This window comes from Echiichthys vipera (genome assembly GCF_963691815.1).
Source record: "Echiichthys vipera genome assembly, chromosome: 23".
NCBI lineage: Eukaryota > Metazoa > Chordata > Actinopteri > Perciformes > Trachinidae > Echiichthys > Echiichthys vipera.
Window position 1 is genome coordinate 10865209 of NC_139848.1, and position 23637 is coordinate 10888845.

Consider the following 23637-nt stretch of genomic DNA (forward strand, 5'->3'; position numbering starts at 1 on the left):
CTGTCATTATAGACATACAGAGTAAGTTCATTCAAAAAACATGATGTCCTGCATAGCAACAGGGTCAACACTTCCCCTTGCCTTTGTTCCTCACTAAAAGTGCCTCTTAGTGGCTTTGTCAATCGTTGTTAGAGGAAACTCTGAGCTGCCACTTAGGAGGAATCCTAGTGGTAAGATCCTTTGTAAAAAACAATAAGAGTTTCACTTTTAAATAACTAAGTATATTTTACTCTAGTACTGCACAATTATGAGGTACTGGTCCTTTACTTGAGTATATACCTTAAATGCTATTTCTACCACACTACTCTGAGAGATAAATGTAAATAAAGCTGCAACAATACAAATCTACTTACTTGCATCAGTAAAAATAACAGAATAATATAGTTGATATTATAGTTAAACAACATGCTTTAACATCTTGTTGTTGTTCAATTTGACCCAGTTCTGAGCTGGAAACATTGGCTCAGAATTATCAAACACCAGATCCAGCCACTCACACTTCTAACTTGAGTTGTGTCCTCAGGTTATATTTAGATAGAAAGATCTGTACTGTTACCTTGCTGTTCTGCAGCAGTCGAGTCAGATGCTCAAAACAGTTACTATTGAGGAAGATGGCTTGTAGAACTGGCCTGTCTGAACACAGGAACATGTCCCTGATAGTGTCTGACAAAGAGACGGAGAAACAAAGTCAGACAGAAAGAAGAGAGAAAGAAAAAGGTGGACTGAGTCCATTAACTTCACATTCCTGTATGCAAATCATAAGTCAACAAAATAGACTAGCTCAAAATAATACATTCAGCATCACAAAAGTGTTGCTTGAGGCCTTTACTGTCAATTAAGACCCTACCTAGCATGTTTACTTGCAGCGCCACAAATCGGCTCTCCCAGTGTCGGCCAAGTGTTTGCACTCGCCCCTTGGCTTGCTGCTGCTGCTGCTGTTGCTGCTGCTGCTGCTGCTGCTGCTGCTGTTGCTGCTGTTGCTGCTGTTGCTGCTGCTGTTGCTGCTGCTGCTGTTGTTGTTGGGAAGCAACGACGGCTGCTGGGTCCGAGTTAAGCAGCTTGAAGTAGTTTTCCAGCACAGAGGCGATTTCCACTTGCCGCTGGTCAGAGCTCGAGGCCAGGAGGCGCTGCACCACCTCCCGCAGGCAGCCCAGAGTCAGCAGCGCCTTCCGGTCGGGGGCCTCGCTGTCCCAGTCCTCACCCTCATCTGAAGAGCAGCTACCCATGGAGCAGTCAGCCAATACCCGCATCAACACCTCCATGGTGGCCGGAGATATGGCAAGCAGAGCGTTCCTCTGCCAGAGAGGGAGGGATGGAGAGAGGGAAGCAAAGAAGAGAAAAAGGTATAGGGGTTAGTCAAAGGTTAGACATAATATGGAGACCCAGCACCCTGTGACATCTAGCAGAAACTGTCCGCTGTAAACAACACCACAGAGTGCAAATGGCATGCAATAAACATATCATGATAATATTTTACTGTGTCAATGTCATGTGAGGACAAGGAAGAACGTGGAAGCCTGGGTGAGCAGTTGTCATTGAAATTAATGTATGTGGTACTACCTCTCTCAAAACACATCCATGGCCATCAAGAGGCAATAAGGACACATCTGTTACCAAGGAGACCGTGACCTGCTACTTCAAACATTCTGTGACCTCTAGGTCATGCAGAGGCTTACCTGATCACCTGCTACTATGGCTCCAAACAGGTGCAGCAGGCAGCATTTCAGACTCTCCTTCAGGTGCTCGCTCTCCTGGAAGCACTCTGGAACGAGGACACACAAACACCATTAGTTTGATCTGTGGGCGTGATGTCTGCTATTCAAATACAACGCGACCGCAAAACTAAACAATAGCACCGAGCAAACTGTTGAAGTTCCTGTATTTTTGTCTATAAACAAAACACTGATGGATGTATAAACAGACGCACCTTTATCTTTTCTGACTCTTATACACACACAGACACACACAAGCTAAATGAAATCTGTAAAACTAGATAAGATAGGGCCTCAGTTAGCACACACAGTCATGCGGCAGTCCTGCCAGTAACCTCGAGGTCACGGTGGTCCCGGTCATCCATTAACCCGACACGTCAGATTGGGGAAAAGAAATGTGACGTCTCGGCTCTGTGATGTCTCCTCCCTTCCATGCCAATCGTACTCTCTATAAACAAAGTCTGCACAGGAATGTACAATCAGTATACAACGCGACAAGATTGGAGTAGCGATTTGGTTTCTGTCTCTTTTGCAAGTGGAGAGCAAAAGAGACAGAACACACAGTAAGTGTCTGACGACTATGTAGCTTAGTTTTTGTTATTATTTATCTGCGTATGCACATATCTGTTTACAGAGACGCCGTTCCTCAATCCCCATTCCCATTCTTGTGTCTCAGGTTGCTAATCGGACCGTAAACAATGACCTCCATTCAGAAAAGGAAGTCCCCCCAGCCTGGATATCTGCTGGCTACACTGGAAAACCTGAAATATAAGCCGTTGCCCCCAGAGGCTACATTGTCATCAGACAAATAGCCGATGGGGTCCCAGATTTTCCCAATCATGCTACAACATTCTGCTTTCACTGGATCAAATTTGTGACAATATATTATCCAATGGAGCTTAGGTCGCACTCACACTGTGCCGATCACGGACTGTTTGGGAGAGGTGGGCTTTTGTAGAGCGTGTTTGCACGTGTACGAGCACGAGGCCTACGGCTGCTCTGACGTAATTTTATGTGCGCCTGTTCCTACATAGAAAAAAAAGTAGCCTAAAGCCCGGGGTACGGTACAAATGGACAGTGTGAGTGCGCCCATAGTGAGCTTCATAAATGGAAAAAAAGAACAGAACTTTTCTTCATCAAAAGTCTTCCTACAGTAATCCAACAAACTTCTTCTTTGCACATAACACACACAAACACAGACTGTCAGGTAGGGCCTTGGGCGTTATCTTTGGTGCCAACCCACAGCAGCCTCACACACAGGACACAGGACAGAAGGGAGTATTTGTTCAAAATGGCCGCCAGCGTAGCTGAAGTGGCTTGACAGACACCATTCACTATCGGCTCATCTCAGCGCCTGGCAAACAGGTCGCGGACACAAAGAGTGGATTCAACTGGACCCAGAGAGGAAAGAAGAGGAGGCAGTGGGAGAGAGAGTGACGGCATGGGAGCACTTGTAAAAAAAAAAAAAAGAGGAGAGAAGAGAACTGGCTTTTTTATGATGTAGAGGATTGCCTCCTCATCCACATCCAAAGAGGAAACATTAACATTAAAAGCAACACACATTAAAGCAGGAGATGCAAAATATTGACAATAAACAACATACTGTATATATGTTTTTGTTTTGTTTTGCGACAGGACATGAAAGTACCATCTGCAGATCTAACTATTTGAATACAATAGTTTAGAAAGCGAGTGGGACTGAGAAGTAGAATTAAAAAAACAAAAGACTTACGGTAAAAAAAAGGAACAAACTCAACAGTGAGCGGAGCTGCCTTGTACTTCTGTCTGTTCCTCTCTACTGTACCCAGCTGCTCCCTGGGGAAAGAAAACACCCAAAAAACACAGTTATGGTGACACACGAGTATGAAACCAAGCAAGCATGCGGTTCACACAGGATACGGAACACCTCAATTGCTGGTGTTAGCAATATTGCTGCTATGGTAAAGCAGTGCAGCAGTATGTTGTTACCCGCTGGTTCGATGCCTCCAGTTGCGGTACGGGTCATAGAGGCTCTCGCAGAAAGCCAGCGCATGACGGACAAACTCCTCCGCCTGGCTCTGGTCTGCCATCTCCTTCTCTTTGGTCTTGCTCTTCAGCTGCAAAACCACACACACACAAAAAGGACCTTCTTCACATCCATGTCCATAGATTTATTTTTCCGTTGTCAAACAGCATTTATGATTGTCCAAAATAAGAACATCATTCAACTGCTATAACATAAATAAATTGGACGTTTTATGCTTTTTGTTCACCATATTGATTGGGTACCATGTTTTACTGAGCAGAGAGAAACAAAAGGATCAGAGCAAAGACAAAGAGGAGGAGTCAGACCTGCTGAATATAGAGTGTTGTCATGGTGATGATGTGATTGATGTAAGAGCATGTGCCTATCTCCTCCACGTTGGACAGGTTCCTATCACACACACGCACACAGGCACACACACGCACACGCACAGGACAAGTAGACCATTAGCAAAAAAACAAAAAAACAAACACAGGATTCATATGTCACAATCTCTTCTTAAAGTAGCTTTATGGCTTGTGTGTGTTTACTTCCAGACCTGCAGATGATGATAAGGAACTTGAGCAGCAGCAGAGCCAGGTTTTGCTGTTCAGGCTCCAGGCCATCGGAGGCTTTCTGGACGCACTGCAGCAGCTGGTGGCGCAAAACCTGCAGGATGTTGTCTGGGAGGAGCGTTAACACCGGGGGGACCTCCTCTGGCCTGGAGACATGGAAACATCAAGAGCAAAAAGAAGCAGGATGAATCTCCATTACACAGAAGAAAATATTGCTTATATATCAGGCAGAGGAGGTTGATGTCAATATGGGTGAAGTGCAGATTTAGCCTTTTATCGTGGAGGTTTATCATGGAGGTGTCACTGCAGTATACACAAGGGCAACTTGAAGGAGCAGACCCTGTTCTGCATTCACTCAATCACACATGCCTGCTGCATTCAGGCATTCATTCCTCGGAAAAACAGCATGTGTGCCGCACTGCTCATATGACAGAGGGAGAGAGAGAGCGAGAGAGAGAGAGAGAGAGCGCAGCCAGACCAATGCAATGAGTGGGGAAAACAGGACAGATGTGGCAGCTGCAGAGGAAGGGAATGAGAGGCAAAGGAGGAGGGGATGAAAGAAAATGGTGAGAAGACAGAGGACAAATGGGAAAAAAGAGACAGCGGAGGGAGGAGGACGAAAGTCGGAGAAAAAGCAGGAGAGGACGGGAGAAAATGAGTCAAGGGAGGAGGAGAAAAAGGAAATGACAGAGAGAGACAGATGAAAAGCTCAACAAATAGGATTTAACCGCCCATATTCCTCCACCCCGCTCCACCCTTTCACATGGCTCTCCCTTTGTGACAAAATATGACTTAAGTAGTATTAACAAACTTCACCTGTTTCTGCATGCTCTAATATATGGACACAGGCTTTCAGATGTGTGTTTACGTACTGCAGGGCTCTCACATTAACCTGCATCATATGTTCACATGTCAACACCGATCAGAGCATCACCTGCAACAAAATGTAGCCGCTCTGCACAAAAGCAGCTGGTGTGGTCGTCCTATTTTAGGTCGTGCAGTGGAAGGCTGCACAGTATGCGATCACACTGTGGATGACGCATACAAGAAGAGATGGTTCTGAACCCACTTGAGATGACCTAAATGGTGTATTGTTTAATGTAATGGGGAGGTCAGTGTAGACAGAAGGAGGCCGACAGGTGGCAGGTTTGGAACGGTAATATGTAGAGAATATGCGTAGGGTAATTATATAATACAGTCCATCCCCACATCCAAGTCAGCGTTTTTCTTTTTATTTGACCAGTGAGCCCCATTAAAAATTTTCTCCCATGATGTCATATGTTGGGTTTTCCTGGGCGATTCTCGTGATACATTTTATATTTCCAATTAGTTTCTACTACTGGGAATCTTAAAGGTAGATAAACGTCTGTATCATAAAAGTGACCTTTAAGTGGGTAATTATGATCACAGTTTGCCACACGTTACCTTGAAGGTGGCTTTTCAAAGTCCACGTCCAGGCATCGCTCGTAGGAGCTGATGAAAATCTCCAGCCATATCTTCAAGTAGTCTGGATCCCTCTGGGAAATGAAACAACGGAAAGAAAGAATGGGAGCGAAGAGCAATAAAGATGGAGGAGGGAAAACCAGAGGGGCCAGAGAGGGAGAGAGTAAGAGAGAGATATGGGTAAAGAAGGGAGACAATATAGTAAGTGGTCTTTGCAGCTGACACTGCAATTTGATTGAATGTGTGCGTGTAACTTTGCGTGCGTGTGCGCTTGTGTGTTAGTCTGTAACTTCTTCTCCTAGACAACAATAGGCTACAAGCTTTTTTTTTATTTGCAGTTCTGAATGATAGCCACAATAGATATGAAAGAGCGACACGCCCTTTCAAAGGCTCGAGACAATATTTTCATTGCTTCCAGGCCCTAAGCACTGCTCATACAAATACCCTAAATTAGTCATTTTCACTTTCACTATGGTCATAACCACCAAGATCAAGTTTAAAAATGAAAGGATAAAAAGAACATGTGAGGTGAGATGTATTGTATAGTGGACAGCCTGTAGGGTTTTGAGAAGCTGGTACCGAAGCATGACAAACACGTGATAGCAGGAATATCTCAGGTGCGTGTGTCTGTCTTATCTTTTTAAGGAGTGGAAGCTAAAACATGCACCTGTCGGGGTGGAAAGCAGGCTGGGCTGCATTCTGGGGGAGGGGGGCGTTTCTAGCAGCCAGCTAATCGACATTTCCTAAATTCCTGGAACAATGCCCAGAGAAAGATGTGACGGCAACATGGGCCACAGAGGGAGGCCTGTCTGGCTCAGCTTGCTAGGTCACAGCACGGTTCCTGGTGTAAAGTCCCCTCAGCCCACAGGAACGAACACAAGACACCAAACACAGGGGACCACCTGGCAAAACTGCTTGAATGGCAATAAAGATGTGTTTATGCAAACTCTCAAGTGTCATAACGCTCAATAGCTGTAACCTATAATCACTGGGAGATTTAGCTTTTATATATCTCAATAAAAACAACAAATATTGGACTAGTGACAACTTTTATTACCATCATTATTATAGTAAATGACAATCAACACAAACGAGCCATGGGGGACTTGAAGTTTAAGTCATTAAAAGATCCATCTTATGTTAATTTTAAGGTTCACACGTTATTTTTGTATTCAACCTCTGTCCCAGGCACTCTGTTGCACCGGTCTCTTTAAGCCCATTCTCAGAAAAGCCCGGTCTGCTCTGATTGGTCAGTGTCTCCAAGTCTTCCGCATCTGTGCCCTGGCCCCTCTCTGTAGCATCCGTCATTGCAGCCGGGGGCAATGACTGTAGCGGAGTAAAGCAGCACTGTCTACGGTGAAAAATCACCAATAAAGGCTTCTAAACCAAAAACTATACAACTGGACATGTTCCAGCAGGAATATGATCTGAAATTGGGGAGGAATTAACAACATCAACATCAACCAAGATTAGGCTACAGGTTTGCCTGGCGTAAGCAGATGTAAACACTGCAGTGAAATCTGTGGTTATTACTCACAGGAGTTGACTTAATATTTAAACCTTTGGCCAAGTAATTATCTACACAAACGTGTATACCATAACTTCGGCTTAGTCTTGCTTTTCTACAACTTTTTACGTTCCTGCATTATAAAACCACTAACTGTAGCAAGTACATCTGTAGCAGAGGCGGAAATGTCATAGCATACAGGATATGTGGCCCGGCACAGTTAGGATAGCCTCATTAATTCATCATACTGGAGTAATCACTTGCTCACAACCCCCAATCATATCCTGGGCATAAAGACTTTGAGCCATCTGGAGGGTACGAGTGAGCAATCTAGGTCAAGGAGGGCTGAAGAGGTGATAGGGGCAGATTACCATAACACCAGTATGCTGTATTGAGCATTTGGTAGCATAGTTTGACCAGGACAGGCTTGCAGGACATTAATTTAGATCATAATTTAGAGGGATTCTGTCATGAACTTAAGTGTTGGACAACTAGAGAGTTAGACCAGCTGATGGAGCTAGCCGAAAAACCAGGGATGTGTTAAAAAGATTTACTCTCTGTGGAACATGAGAATCTAAAGTACTGTAAATTTCATTGCAATCCATCTAATATGGCGGATCAAAGTGTGAGACTAACAGATCAACTTATAATCCCTTGAACCACACAACACTTTGGCTAAAAGAAAAACACCATTTCAGGTATACGGTATACGGTATATATATGTTTTTGTTTTGTTTTTTAAGATACTTCAGGTATGGACAGATGGACAATGAGAACACAATGCAATAAAAAAAAGAAAAGAACATTGTGCTAATGTTCACCACATTATTGAGAGGGTGTTTTGTGGCTGGACTTAAATGCATTGTATTTTCTTAGCACTTTGTTTCTTTCCTGCACTGAAGAGACCCCAAACGGTCGGCTACACACCTGGAAAATATCCCATGATCCCACTTTAAGACCTTGTCACAGACAACTGCTAAACCATCTCATCTTCAACCGCTTATCCAGGGTCTGATCGCGGGGGGCAGCAGCTCTAGCAGGGGACCCCAAACTTCCCTTTCCCAGGCCACATTTACAAGCTCTAACCCGAGGCATTCCCAGGCCAGTGTGGAGATATAATCTCTCCACCTGGTCCTGGGTCTTCCCTGAGGCCTCCTAAACCAATTTATACAATTTCCTATAAGGTTATTACATTAATAAGGAAGAGTTGGCATCTTAGAGCTTGAAAGAGAAGGGGAAAAAAAAGGTTTTCTCAAGATAGCAGTGCCATCTGGTTACAGAGTGGGAGAGGGGGCTGAGAGGCTGACTGCTTCTGTCTGCGTGTCAGAGTGGGAACCAGCCAGAACGGAGCAGGAAGCGAGCTCTCTGCAATTCCTATGAAGTCATCAGAACAACCATGCAACGCTGTCCTGTTTGTGCGTGAAAGAGGGGGAGACATCTGAATGGAGTCAGCGACCGCCACGTGTGAATAATATGTTCTGTTGGGAGAGCATGGCATGTCGCCTGTGTGCTTCTTTCTTCTGTAACAGCGTGAATAAATGGACATCAGTGAGAGAAAAAAACAGTTATTTGAGCCTACTGCTGAAGCTGTTCTTTAACTTAAGCAATAAGTACTGTATTGTCCTTAAGCCAGTGTTACTGCCAGAAAATTAACGATGATTTATTCCGGCAGCTTCACTCTCAAGTGACTGAGCCCGTTGGTAAGCCGTGACTGAATGACTGTGTGTGTGTCTGAAAGAATGTCCTCTTTAAGGCAGCAGCTCGGGAGCACAGATGCCCATTGAGGGTTTGGACTGTGGCAGGCAGGCGGGGACACACCCTGCTCTACATGGCTCTGTTTATCCATGGCCTTCATCACCGGCATGACACACACACACATGATCTAGATCTAGAAGTAGGAGTTCTAACTCAACGGCAGTCACCGTGTCCCAACTCTAACAAGCAATTTGTGCCCTAGTGTGTATGAAAACAATTCCCATGAGAAGATCACATTCCTCTCCTGTGGGTATACCCATTATCATATTAGCAGGGGGGGGGGGGGGGGGGGGGCAGTTGCCAAGCTGCTACATCACATTTCTAATGATCTGTTTAAGCTGACCTCTGCAGAGCTAACAAGGTCACCAGCAACACAGGTCAATACACTTCATTCTCCAAAGTGGAGTTCCCCATTGACATGAGAGTGAAACAAGAGGCATGTGTTGACCCATGATAGCAGATGAGGCTCTGATATAAGATATCATATCCTTCCAACTGATACTGATTCAGATACCTGAACTTGCACCAGTGTGTTAAACAATAAATTACAAGGTATCAGATTGGGCCATAGACTCTTCTCAATTCTACTAACTAATAACATGTTCCCAGCATTGGATACATCATAACAATGAAAATGGCAGATAACAATGGGTCAATATAATGTAACCAATTTGACCAGATATGCATCAGTAATTCTAAAAATGTCTGTCAAATGAGATAATCCACATTTTTTCATGTACTGGACATTACTGGATATAAACAACAACAACAACGATATTTTTTAAATCCTCCTTATGTTCCATTTTGTTCTAATGGGGAAGTTTTCATTGTTTAGGTGACTTGCTTGACTGACCCATTATCAGTATGCGCTTATGCAGTGCAGCAATGCTGTCTCGGAAAGTGCTCCGCCCCTCCAGACAGGCGCGGTCGGTCAGCTGGATGGGTGGCTGTGAGTGACCTGGTTTGGTGGAAGTGGCATGGAGTCACTGAAACCACAATGTTTAAAGGTTCCCTCCCTGTAGGTTTTTAAAAAGACGGTTGTGGTCATTTGGTTTTCTTGCACCCTAACATCACCGCCTATCAGTCAGTGACAACTCCTCTGGCCATGACGTCACTGCCAAGGGTGTATTTCAAGAGGCTGGTGGGAGGGGTTAAAACCACATGAGGCCTGTCTGATACACTACGTCGGTGACATCAGTGTTATTCCAGAGATATTCATAGCGCGGAGGAAAAACGAGACGCAAGAGGCTAACGGAATGAAAGAAGCAGCAGTGAGAAAGAAAGCTAGCCTGAGGGAACAAACTTTGCATACCTGCAGCACATAAACCAAAGCCTGAGTGTGTGGGCTTGTGCGACTGTGTGTCATTGTGTGCATGTGTGCATGTGTGTGTGACAACAGAGATTAGACTGTAACAAGCAAAAAAAAAAAGGAAAAAAGACCTGAGTAATCTACTTGAGCAAATATGTGAAACGGTGGCACTTTCTCCTCCTCTGTCGTCTCCAGCTCAACCGTTCATTGCCCTCCTCGTTTCTCTCCCCCTCACTCTTTTTTATCTCACCCCCCAAAATCCTCTCGCTAGTCGGGCTGCATAAGTGCACAGGCTTATGCAAATGACTGCCGTTTCTCCAATTCCAGTCGAAAAAGCGACTCGCCATGCAGGGTAGGGTGGAGACAGGATGACAGTTATGGGAATTTTGGACCAGAAATCCCTGGTTTGTGGACAATTAAGAGGTAGCAGGTAGATTTAAGGTACCGGACCCAACTTTAGAGCCACTGAAGAGCAAAATGATGCCCCTGGCTGCTCAGGCATGTTCCCCGTGGTTGAGAATTAAAAAGAGCTTTTTCTTCAGAAGAAAAGGGCTTTAAGAGAGGAACTGGCACTTTTCAGAAGTCCGCTAAACCCTCCGCTTTCTCTGACAAGCCGTTCTGGATGATATACTGGTGATAGAGGAGCGACTGCAGTGTTTTGTTGTTGCCGCTGTATACCAGTGGCAACCAGCGGTTCCATGTGCTCTGGGACAACACTCTGGCACGAACCAATGACAGGCAGCTAAGAGGATCGCTGGTTACGTAACGGTCTTAGCTGTCATCTGTAACCTCTCGACCCTCTACAACTCTGAGAAGCAAGCTGGAGCCTGCTCTTGCAGCTACTGCAGATTCTCATTCTAATTGTAAAAAAAAGAAATGATATAAACCCTCTGATTCAGACATCTACTTATACACAGAATTCTGTATTGTGCCATTTAATTATAACCTCCTACTGTGTGTCTCCACTGTTGCTAGGTGCTGTGGTTGAACCATCTAAAACAGGATACACCAACATATTTTGAACAATGTATTATCAGATTAAATGATAATATATATCTACCAATCTAATTTGGGAGAGTTATGCGTCTTTAACCTTTAAATTACAGGTATATTCACAATGATCAAGACTTAGTGTGTTTAACTATAAGATGTATTTACAAAAGTTACTGGTGTAAACAAACCATCAGCCTCAGCACTGTCAGCCAACAACATGTTCATTTTGATGCATGCATTTGAAAGATCAGAGTAGACCTCCACTGCCAGTCGATGCACCGACTCCTACACACTCCTCGACACTGACTTTGCAACCACAGCTGCTGCACACCCGACAATTTCCGACCTCACCATCATCAATATGCATCAGCTGCCACCGCTGGCTCTTCGGAAATTATTATTACAACGTCATGTGTCGAAATTCTAAAAGGCATCGCACATCTATCACATCATTCCACTGCTATACCCTTCGGACCGACTCCTCTTTGGAGAACTGCGCTAGTGGTAAATGGACTTGGACTCATATTGCGCCTTTCTAGTCTTCTGACTACTCAAGGTGCTTTCACACTACTTGTCACATTCACACTGACATACCCACAGATGGCAGTGGACATCTACATACCATCTAATCTAACCATTCACACCATATTTACACACCCATGCGCAGCACGGGGAGCAATTCGGGGTAGATTGTCTTGCCCAAGGACACTTCAACATGTGGAACGGGGGAGCTGGGGATCGAACCGCCGATCTCTCAAATGGAGGACAACTCACTCTAAGCCACAGGCGCCCTCAGTGATTAATTAGTGTTAATAGTGCGTTCTAATTTGAACCGGTAAGTCAGAATTTGAACCGGAACTATCCAACTACCTCACCGACCCCCTTGACATCACAATTCATCAACAGTAGTGAGAGCTGTAGGAATGTTGTTAGGGTGTTTGTACACACAAAAAACTGCGTAATTCTTTGTTATCAACTGGTTTCGCTTATAAATTTCCACTGTGCTATAAACAGTTGTCCTACTTGTTGGTCAACTTGCATGTGACATCATTCCCAGCTCTGGGCTCTTACATCCCATAACCCTTTGACACGGTTTTTGTCAATCATTAGACAGACAGATGGCAAGAGGGGCCTATGATGAGCACAAAAATACAACAAACTCCTACCAAGTCATTCAGCTGAGTTATATAATCTAGTTTAAATAGCTATTGTTTGTCCTTTATTCTGTCTGTATGCTTAATTAGCCTTCAAAGTGGCATACTGGTACTCTTCCGCATACAACCACATTAATGCCAGCAACATTTAGTGGATGAAACCCTGGATAATATTATTAAACACATTAATGCCTACGCTGTATGTCTATGGAGGTCAGGACTGAGGTCGGTTGTGAAACAATTAACCCTTGGGTGGGACACAGGGGGTCCCAGAGCTTTCAGCATTCCTCATCTGATTGAGGCCGCGTGACTGAAGGTTATCTGTGCCACCAGTATATCCTGGCAACCCTCACGTACACACACATATATAGAATATATAGTGCAGAGAAGTCCCGCTGGCCATACCTGACATTTCAGCTGCTCAGGGAGAGAGACAGGCCGCTACACATATATATTTAAATGCTTCGCTCTCAGCGTCTCTTTTGCCTCACGCAGAGAGAAATATTGGCCCTGTGGACCCTTGGCGCATAGCCAGGATGAAATGAAATGATCCTTTTTCGCAGTGTAATGCTTAGTCAATGCAAATACACTCTCCTGCTAGAACAAATGCAATGTGTACGCTTGCAGCAATTGCTGGCCTTTTCACGAGTGGCTGTGACAAGTGTGTGCGGGCAGCAGCGTGTCTGAATACTTCTGTCATGAACCCAAAACAACCTCGCCTCTGATATTAGATATGCTATTTGTGTCAGCATTCAAGCTTCCATTCTTTACTTCACAGGGCGAGGATTATTCTTTGTCCTCAACTTGCAAAAAACAGCTTTGCTTTTATGGGGTAAATACTTCAGAGAGGGCTGTGTACTGTGTGTGTTATTGTGAGAGATTACAGAGGGCAGTTAAGTGTGTGGCTGCAGCCAGGCTCACGTGAGGAGCGGCTCAAGCAGGCCGTTTTGATTGGACGCCAGGACTTGCGCATGCTTTATTGCAAAGTGAATTAAATCTAGACAGCAGCTGACTCAAGGGGTGCCGTCTCTACTAGATTGTCATTCATTCATTCATTCATCGCCACTGTAAAAACAAGGCCCTGTCCTGCACTGCAATGTTCGCTGCAGCAGCGCCCACCACATTATAAAACCTTCCTACCAAGATCCCTATTAGTGTTGTATCCATGTTTATTCTTTATAAAGTCACATTGTTTCCCTGCGAATTCATTATTCAGCTATAAGCCTCAATGTGTCCCTTACCAGTGAACCCTTAACGATCTGCTGGCAATTTCATTAGTCTGTGTTCAGCTGGAGCGTTTTAGAGTCCTAAAATGTTTTATGGGCTGTTTCAGAGGCTTTTGCATCATGAAAACTGTAACGAGCGGGATAGAAAGATGCAAAACATTGCCGCAAAAATAATTATAATCATTGGCTTTGGTTTAAAACTGTCTGTCACCACAAGCTTTGAAATCCCACATTGATTTTTACTGTTGATTTAGTACCGTTATGGAAACAGCCAGTAACTCTTAACTTGTGCGCGGCTCACAAAGGTAGCTTCTTCCTCGCCTCAGATCTCGGTGCCCAGCCATGTCTCCTCAGCGACAGCTAGTGTAGGTGTGTGTGTGGGTGTGTGTATGTTTGTGTGGGTGAGTGTGTGTGTATTTGTGTATCTCTGTGTGTGTATTTTTGGGGGTGGGAGGTTTGGGTTTTCATGGTGCTTCTTTGTTCATGTTTTGTTTTGGTTTTACTGTGCTTTTCCTTTCCGTCAGGCAGTTTGTGCTACTGTAAAAGTACGACAAGTGCCATATAAATAAAGTTGATTGATTGAAAATTGATTGAAATGCCATTACCACACCTAATAACATTCCTATGGCTGCTTCACAATAGACAAAACTGCCATAGAGGGGGAGTGTGTGTAAGTGTGTATGTGTGTATGTGTGTGTGTGTGTGTGTGTGTGTGTGTGTGTGTGTGTGTGTGTGTGTGTGTGTGTGTGTAGGAATACACCTTACCTTAGTGCAGTAGAGCATCCAGACCTCGTACAGTCTTTCCTTGGATGCCATGGTGCCGGTGAGTGGCACCCTCAGGTCGTGGTGTCCACCGAGGTCACTTCCCTGGCTGCTTCATTGTTTTCAGTCATGAGCTAAACCTCTGCTGCTGGCCTCCAAAGCTCAGCATCGTGACTGTCCAACTCGGGCAAGGTGTAACACTCCTTTAAAAAAATGCAAAAAGAAAAACAGGATGGTAGACGTGTTGTGGCAGAAAGTTTCCAAGAATTACTCCATGGCAGAGGGGAGCTGTGCAGTCCCAGAGAGGACCGGGTGCAGCCGGGCCTGTACTCCCATTCCTTCAGCTCTTCTCGGGGATCCAGAGGGGTATTCCCAGCGGTGTTTGCGCTATCGATGACAACAACACAGGCAAGTACCTATCACGGAGGCGGGTGTTTTTGTCACGGTTAAACAGCAACAAAACTGCAGTAACGTGACTCCCTCTGTGTGCACTTTGAGCTGCTCCAAGCGCAGACACACTGAGGCGATGGTGGTTTAACTACACGGCGGAAAACACACACCATTAATAATGTCTGTTACCGTTGTGTGCTCTACAAATACGCTACACGCTACACTCGCTCGCCCCGTGACAGCTGGTCGACGCCGTCGGCAAACATCACTGTGTCGGTCGACCTTACCTGCCCAAGCTAGCTAAAAAGCTAGCTGTCAAAAAAGCCTATTTCTGTTTTTTTTTTAGCCTTCTTTCTCCTCCTCCTCCTCCTCATGTGACAGAAACGCCTCGTCCCCCCCTATCCTACCCGGCTACAGACGTCTCATTTGAAGGAGAATATGACCACGAGTACCTGCTAAAATGTTTTAAAGCCGTCGAGAAAGTGAAAACCACTCACCTGTGTAACAAAACGACCAACTGTCACAGACGCTGTACCCAGAGTTGTTGTGAATGCGTCAAGCGGACGACGAAGAAACCGCTCATGTATTTCAAAATAAGAGAGAAAGGACATTATTATAAATAACTGCATAAATACAGCAATAACAGAAAAGTAGTTATTTTTTTCTTCTTCTGCCTATAAAGTGACACACTGTGCTTTTGTTGCTGTTGTTGTTGTTTTAGAAAAAAGTATTGTTTAACGTCTGGTATCTTAGCTTTAAACAGAGCCTTTAATTTGGTAGGAAAACCGGATAAATAATACACTGCGGCGACTGGCACAAAAATATTACCAACCAAGTGAACGTTTTTAGGATTAAACTGCAGTTTTAACACAATATACGGTATTATTATATAATATGTTTAACTTATTATGGGGGGAAAAAGAATAGCAACTTTTAATTTTCTTTATTTTTTACCATAACATTGGGTGTATTCGCGACAGTTTATCCACTTTACGTTGTCGATGTGGAGCGACGTGGTTGCTAAGGGCTGTGCTTGCAGAGCTCCATAGGTTGGAAAAGGATAGAGAAAGTATACATTTAACCAGTAAGTGTCCGTTTTGTATCACCTTTTGGAAAGATTTGGACAATTTTATTCTTGCTAAAACTACAGTAAGGCAATATTATTATTATTTCTGGCTCCTTCTCTCACAATAATACATTTAACATAATTAATCTCTTCATATTACTCGGTAAATTCCATAAACATAAAGTCAAGATATCCAAGGCAACTCCTTCATTCCCATTATTTTTATTTTAAAATATATATTTTAATTCTCTTTTATATGCTGAATCCAACAAAAAATGTTTTTATCAGCTATTGTTTTATTAAAATTACATTCAGTGAACTTGTCTGCCAATATAACTTGCCCTCTATATATTCATTTATTTTAATTTCCTTTTTATAATTTATTTCTTTTATTAGACCTAATCATTTATTTATTTTATGTATTTACTTATTTTGTTATTTCTATTTCTTATATTAATTATCTCTCATCTCATCTCATCTCATCTTCATCCTCTTATCCGGGGTTGGGTCGCGGGGGCAGCAGCTTTAGCAGGGGACCCCAAACTTCCCTTTCCCGGGCCACATTAACCAGCTCTAACTGGTTAGATAATAATATTAATTATCTACTATATATTATTTATTTAAATGTTTTGATCATGTTTGTCCTTTTTGTTCCTTCTTGTTTCAATTGTTCATACTTTTTGCTGATAAATAAAATAAAGTAAAATTAAAAAGCTCCATCAGTTTGTTTTAATGTTGTGCTTGCTGCCGTCTAGTGGAGCAGTGGAGAAGTGATATGTATCGCTCAAGTCATGTATTGTGTTTCTGTGAGGAAATGTTTTATTTCAAACGTGATATATACTGTATGTATATATCAATAAATAAAGTAATATCATATGAATATATATGTCCGTCTTACCGTACACTGAGTGGTCAGTGTTATTACTTCTAATGAGCATTAACTCAGAGAACAGAGCTTCATCTTGTCACTTTTTGGTAATTATATGACATTAAAATGGATTTTATAACATTTAGTGAATATCGCTTCTTAAGTACCTCAGAATGGAGCATACTGTCAAAAAACACACTTTTCTATCAACACAAATCTATAAAGAAATCAGGCAGGACTAACACCAAGTTTAGAAATGAACTTCTGTATATTTATATATATATATGATTTATAATGTGTGTATATATATAAGGCTAATACAGCTACCATGTTTGATATGTACTGTAGATCACAGTTCTCCTACGCAGTACACTTAATCACAGTTACAGATCACCATATTCAGAATGCAGGTTTCATTGACACAAAGGCATTACTGGAGAAAGTGGTCACAGAGCACAGCAGAAATATTATTTTGGTAAATCACTGACGATGAGGGCAGGGAAGGGTCTTATCTACGGTTTCTAACTCCCACATGGGACACTAGATGTATTCTACTGCTCATGTGCCCTTTGACATAGCCAAGTTTGAGAAGATCTACTGTATATGCACATGTTTTAAATATGTTTTTATGTATCTCAGCATTCACTATCACAGACTGAATACATAACAACACTGTAAAGGAAATACCACCTTTGCATAGTCACTTACACTTAAAGGATTATTTTGTCAGTACCTATTAGGATTGAACGTTTTTATGTATTTCCAATTTAGTTACTTGTTTTTCAGAATACCTTCAGATCTCCTAAAATACCGTAATTTCTGGAAATGTGAAAAGCACAACGTAATAACAACAAATACTGTTATGCACAGCTTTCTGAGTGGACTTTTCCTTTGACCCAGTCCCCTTTTATATCAGAGGAAGTGCGTGATTATTAGTTTTTGTTCTGTGACTCGCTGATAGTCCTCTATTATTACGATGGATCCTCACCATATGATCAGAGCATATTTTTGATCCAGCACTTTCACAGTATCTTCATCAACCCGTGACCCAAACTCCATATATACACCTGACAAATGTATAAAAAAGAACTTTTCTTTGAAAGAAAAGTGTTTAAAAAAAGGCTCAGAGAGTCGGGTTACTAAAAACAAAATAAAAGCACAGTAGAATTTGGCCTCATTGCTTTTCTGTGATTGTCTCGTGTTTGGCTTCGCTAGTCAGGATTTGGGGAAGTGGGGTTAGGAGAAGTCCCACACAGCCTCGATGGCGTCGGTGGGGGTGGACGCTGGAGTGTGGCAGGATGGGGCAGGGGGGCAGGATACTGGAAGATCCTCGGGGCTGGTGAAGGGCACTGCTGGGTACATGAGGCTGAGGAAGGTGTCTCTGGTGTGCCTCTTCACCTGTCACAGAACGACATAACCCAAGCTTAAAGACTAGCACAACATAATGCATTGTTTTTACCTTTTTCGCAAATGAAATAAGTAGCTTTCTTTCCTTTTACTGTTGTCTTAGACAAAAACAGAGCTGCATTGAGAGGAGCAGGTGTCCAGACTCACCTGCTTGAAGAAGGCGTGGGTCAAAAGTGAAGATGCTGACGGTCTATGGAAGACAATTACAGGATAAACACTCGCTCTGTGTGCCGTTTTTAAATGCAATTATATCAGATCGACTGTCAAATAAAGCCGACTGATCCATTAATGTAATGACCTGCGCTCAGGCTGCTGCTGCAGACACAGCTGGACCAGGTTGTGCAGGGTGGCTGAGTGGTTTTTGGGTCCGGGACTCTGAGGTCGGTCAGTAGGAGGAGCGGTGGCGCTGTGACTCAGGCTTCCTGTGGCCACACTCTCCCCGATGCCGGAGTCTACCCCGGACCGTGACACCTTCAGACCGCCGAGCTCACCCAGCGGGTAGGGAGCCACGTCCAGCAGGCAGCAGTGGGAGCCGCGCAGCTTCTGAAGCAGCATCTGAACAGGAATATTCAAACACTGATGCAAACTGTGGATAACAGAACTTTAAAGATCCCATATTGTGCTCATTTTCAGGCTTCTACTTGTATTTTAGGTTTCTACTACATGTTTACTTGCTTAATTTTTCTCATATAGTCTGTCTGAATATACCTGTATTCACCCTTTTTTGGAAAGGCTCCGTTTTAGCGCGTTTGTTTAAAACACCCTCCCAAAAAAAGCCCAGTTTGCTCTGATCAGTCAGCATTTCTGGGTCTTCTGCATCTGGGCTCTCAACATCTCTGCACTGTCACTGCAGCCGGGTAATGTCTGTAGCAGCACTTTCTACCTATATATAGTATAGTTGTGACTTCACAACTGTACAGAAATGCTCATTTAAAAGCACAGTTTCTGAATATGGGCTGTGTGCATTCATCTGTGGATCAGGTTTTGATATTTTACATTATTTATACAGCACCTTAACTTGCTTTATAATAAAGGAAAATGGAAATCTGACTTTTTACAATATGGGACCTTTAAAGCTAAATGTGCACATACATAGTGTTCTTAAGGAGTTTGGATGGAAAGTGTTTTCATTACCTGAGTGGGGGCCATATCCTGGAAAGGCACCCTGCCGCTGACCAGCTCACAGACCACAATACCTAAACTGTAGATATCTGACTTCACTCCATAACCGTGCAGGTCCTACTGAGGGCAACACCATGGGGAGAGGAGAGACAGAGGACATTAGAATAAGGCTGTAGTATTGTGTCTTTTTGAATAATGCAAACTTGTGTTATCACTTAATCAAAGGGAGTCCTGCTATCCTAAGCCTGACCTGTCGCAGTAGTTCAGGGCTGAGCCAGGGCAACAGGGAAGGGCTGTGGTGGGGCATGTCAAACACTGCCCTCATCCTCTTCCCCTCACGCATCATACTGTAAAGACTGTGGAGCCCTGAGAGGTAGACATGCCCCTCCCCTGACAGCAGGATATGACTGGCCTTCACCCCCCTGACAGGAGAGGAATATGTAGACAGACATTAAGATACAAGTATTTTAAATACTGTTTTTCTTTGTAACATAGATGTTTCTTCTAACGTCTCCTGTCTTCCACTCACCTGTGAACGTAGCCCATTCGGTGCAGGTATTCCAATGCTTTTATTACACCATACAGCAGGTACGCTATCAGGGATTCACTCATTCCATCTGGGAAATATGTTCTTAGTAAGGTGTCTGCGGAGCCTGCAGGCAAAAGAGGGAAAGGGACAGATGAGCAGGTAAAAAAGGAAAGCAGTAAGTAGCAGAAAAGCAGTGAAAAAGAATGTCAAAACCACTAAAGAGCTAGTGTACACAGCACAGTATTTCATAATCACTTAATTTGATGAATTTTAAGGGTGAAACAAAACAGCTATTGAGGTGTGGCAGTGGCTGACCGTAGGCCATGAGCGGTGTGAGAACCCATAGCTGACAGCAGGAGCTGAAAACCAGGCGAGAGGTCAGCAAGTTGGGGTGACGGAACAGCCTGGACAGCAGAACCTCGTTCTGGGGTTTGAGACACAATCAGATATAAACAAACCTGGATGGAGGCAAGCTATTAGACGAATGTGGGTTTGTAGAAGCATGCCTGAAAAACTTTTAAAATTAAAAATCAGGTTGAATATAAATATTGTGAAAGTGTTAAAAGGCTAAGTCTAGGTGAAATGCACAGACCAATGATGATGTAGAGACTGGCATTTTTTCTGTAGGGGGTCTTAAAAAGACAGGCACTAAAATGGAGCCTTTCAGACAGAGGCTGAGTACAAATATATTCAGACAGGCAGTGTGAGAAAAATGATGTTTATTTGACATTAACGCATGTAAAAATGTTTGAGTACAAAGCCCAAATACAAGTATTAACCTGAACATGAGCATGATATGGGACCTTTAAATAAATGCCTGTCTGGAGAGCAACTTACCATGAGCTGCAGCAGCTCCTCCTCAGTGCACTCATCCAGGTTGGTTTGTTTGACGGCCACCAGCTGGCCGGTAGGGATGTGGCGTGCCATGTTCACCTGACTCAAGTTATTGAAGCCCCTGCCTGTGAGAACACCGAATTGACTTGAAGTGAAAAAGTGAAATCTTCTTGCATTTACAGGTGTTTTTGAAAGATTATGGTGTCACATTGGGATGCAAATAATGGTCTGACTCGAGTGTATGTTGCGGTGTTCTCACCCAGCTCAGACAGTAGCTGGTAGTGGGATGGCTCGGCTGACAGCCCTGTGATGTCATCGCCACCTGCTGGCCCTTGCAGAGTGTTTTCAGAACCATCACAGCTCTGCAGGGACGCACACACGCATACACCCCCACACACATATATTAGGCATTTATAAACACGATTCAGTGTATCATATAAGTAACTCTGTAATTGGGAGTATCTATGACCTTGATAAACCTCTGCTAATGACCAGTAGGAACTGAATCCATATTGACCTCATGCAAAGGCTCTGGTACAGCTTGGAAGTTTCACTCCTTTCCAACAAAGAAAAATGATAGAAAAACAAGCTAAGAAAAAAAAAATTGCAAAGTACAAATGGAAATCTTTATAACAAGAATAACAGCTACCATACGAAAGCCTTTTTCAGCTATATTCTAATTGTTGTGTACTGTGAAAATGCCACTTATTGCCTCTTAAGTAAATGTTACACAATCATTTTGTGGTAGTGAGGTAATATGTGGCAATGGCCGTCAGGGGGTGGCAATGTGACACTGTGCGGTGCTAAGGGTGGGGGTTGGGAGGGGGGTGCACAGGATGCTTGCAGTTTTAGTGATGCAGACAGAGGTTTCTGATGCAGTTTTATTTTACACACGAGCCCAATGTGTTTTAACAGTTCTACTGTCCCAGCATTTTGTCTGCGATGTCAGGGGAAAAGTGACCTTACACACTAGAAGTTAGTATTAATTAGTAAAAACAAAGTACCGCATTAAGGATGATTATAGTTATAAAATAATATCATTAAAACAGGCAGACTCTCGGGTGACATCAGTCAAATCAATAATGCGGACTATCATTGACACTTTAAAGAGGCACTTGGATGAGCTTACACATGAAGATCAGTTTACTTGTCAGCCATCTGTGGCTCCTTAGAGAGCTTTGGCAGGTCGGTGAAAATAACCTCGGATGATATCATGGTGAAGTCATCAGGGTTAGGGTCAGGGAGAGAAAGAGTGACTGACAGAGAGAGAGATTTCTGTGATATCTCTGCCTCTGTTGCACCAATTCTGACCCCTCATGTTTTAATCTAAGCACCCCTTTAAGCGTTACCAACAGCTCTAACAGCTGCAATGTTACTCAAATGGTTACTGTCTTTAACAGCTTTAAGGCAGGGGTTAGGCTTCTCCAGATAGATGATAAATGAATAGTGATGATACGATGAAGAACATCAGTTTGACGCCTGTCTCCATGCTGACAGCGCCTTGGCTACTGACCAGGAACTGTTGGCTGATGTCCTCATAGCGGTCCTCTATGTCCAAGGGCTGGACCTGAGTGTGGGAGATGCAGGAACAGTCCTGGTGAAGGGGGAGGGGGAGGGGGGCACAGGTGAGACATGCCCTACAGGACAAAAAAGAGTCAGGAGGAAACATGGAGCTCGGGAGTGGAGGGTGATATGCTGTCTCGGGGAGGTTTGGAGGGTCAGGGATGAGGCAGAGAAGCAAGCATCTGGGAATACAGGCTGTGAGGGCACTTACAGGGCATTTTAGCGTAAGTGGTGAGTGGAAAGAGGAGTGATATCAGGCAACAAAGAGGCAGCTGAGTGACTGCTGTGTCCCAACAGAGCTGCATACATAATTAGATGCACAGATAAATAACAATAGCTGATCCCCCCCCATGATACATCATAATAACAGCTCTCATAAGTCAGAAAAATCAACATTTGATAATCTGATATCTGACAAATCTGTTGGTGCATCGCTGTCTGGCAGATCCAAATGAATACAGAAGATTTTGCCATATCCCAGCGCCACCAGAGGCATCAACCGATTCGTGATTAGAAATCTAACCCCGCAGCTCAGCGACACGCACGGATGCACAAAGTATAAATGCATGCGGCGTGATATTCTTACCAAAAAAGACATGGAGTCCCTTTGGTGACGGCAAAATCACAGGCTTTGGCATTCATCCGCTCACAGGACGAAGGAGACCGAGCGCGTCGGAGGGAGACGGGGAGGATATAGCACAGCAGTGTAACCGGAGACAACCGTTGAAGCCCCACACTCGACTAGAGAGGAGCCAGCATCCATCCAAACGCGGCCATTCATCCATCCGTCCGCTGCTGCTTACCTGGCGGCATCAGGTGATCTAGAGATCCGAGAAAATGACATGAAATACACCGGCAGATATCCGCGTCCAATCGAGTCAGTAATGTAGAACCCCTGTCCTGTATAGAGCTACACATCCCCAATGAAAAGTTAACATATATTTATTTAGTAGTTGTTTTGGTTTAAGGTGTAATAAAATAAGACAATGTCAGGCTTCGTCGGTTGATTTCATTACCAAATTACTGGTAATAACTACGCAAAACAATTATTAAATGCACGTCCACTTCGAGGTTATGATTAGCTGCAGCCATTTTAGTTCAAAACACGACTATTGCCATTACTATTAGCAGCAAGCGGACGTTAGCCCGGTTTAAAAAATAGCTTCTATATTATCTGAACGTGTTTGAAAAGTGAAATGCAGCTACTCACCCTGTCGCCTCGAAAACAACTTCGACGTAAACAAGTTCAAAATACAATGGGGAGCCCGGTATCTCACACGACGTTTTGTCCGGAAAGTTTGTTTATTTTCTCACTTCACCGTCTCCAAATGATATTAACGAGTTTAAGCGTCTTTATCGAACCGCGTAACACCACAAAGAGTGAGCGTAACGTTAGTCGTTTGACAGGACTTTTAATTTG

The 23637-nt window shown here is 43.6% G+C and overlaps 2 protein-coding genes across 4 annotated transcripts in view; both read right to left on the reverse strand.

Moving 5' to 3' along the window:
* nbeal1 (neurobeachin-like 1) overlaps positions 1-15359 on the reverse strand; it is a 41265-nt gene extending 25906 nt beyond the window's left edge. For all 3 annotated transcript variants that reach the window (XM_083937937.1, XM_083937936.1, XM_083937935.1), the window contains exons 1-10: positions 15326-15359; positions 14442-14641; positions 5715-5806; positions 4274-4435; positions 4044-4125; positions 3681-3808; positions 3445-3527; positions 1677-1762; positions 848-1295; positions 557-663 (exon numbers count right to left, since the gene is read on the reverse strand). In XM_083937937.1, coding sequence (XP_083794063.1) covers positions 557-663; positions 848-1295; positions 1677-1762; positions 3445-3527; positions 3681-3808; positions 4044-4125; positions 4274-4435; positions 5715-5806; positions 14442-14492 — 1239 coding nt within the window. In that variant the 5' untranslated portion in view covers positions 14493-14641; positions 15326-15359. The remainder of the gene's footprint in view (positions 1-556; positions 664-847; positions 1296-1676; positions 1763-3444; positions 3528-3680; positions 3809-4043; positions 4126-4273; positions 4436-5714; positions 5807-14441; positions 14642-15325) is intronic.
* Positions 15360-17013: 1654 nt separating this feature from the next.
* On the reverse strand, positions 17014-23608 carry stradb (STE20 related adaptor beta). The gene is made up of 12 exons (XM_083937712.1): positions 23428-23608; positions 22804-23038; positions 22168-22248; positions 20914-21016; positions 20658-20779; positions 20136-20244; positions 19821-19944; positions 19542-19713; positions 19304-19408; positions 18468-18724; positions 18317-18359; positions 17014-18160 (listed from the first exon to the last, which is right to left on the reverse strand). Exons 2-12 carry the CDS (start codon positions 22813-22815, stop codon positions 17999-18001), a joined length of 1290 nt encoding a protein of 429 aa, XP_083793838.1. The 5' UTR covers positions 22816-23038; positions 23428-23608; the 3' UTR covers positions 17014-17998.
* Between the last annotated feature and the right edge of the window lie 29 nt (positions 23609-23637).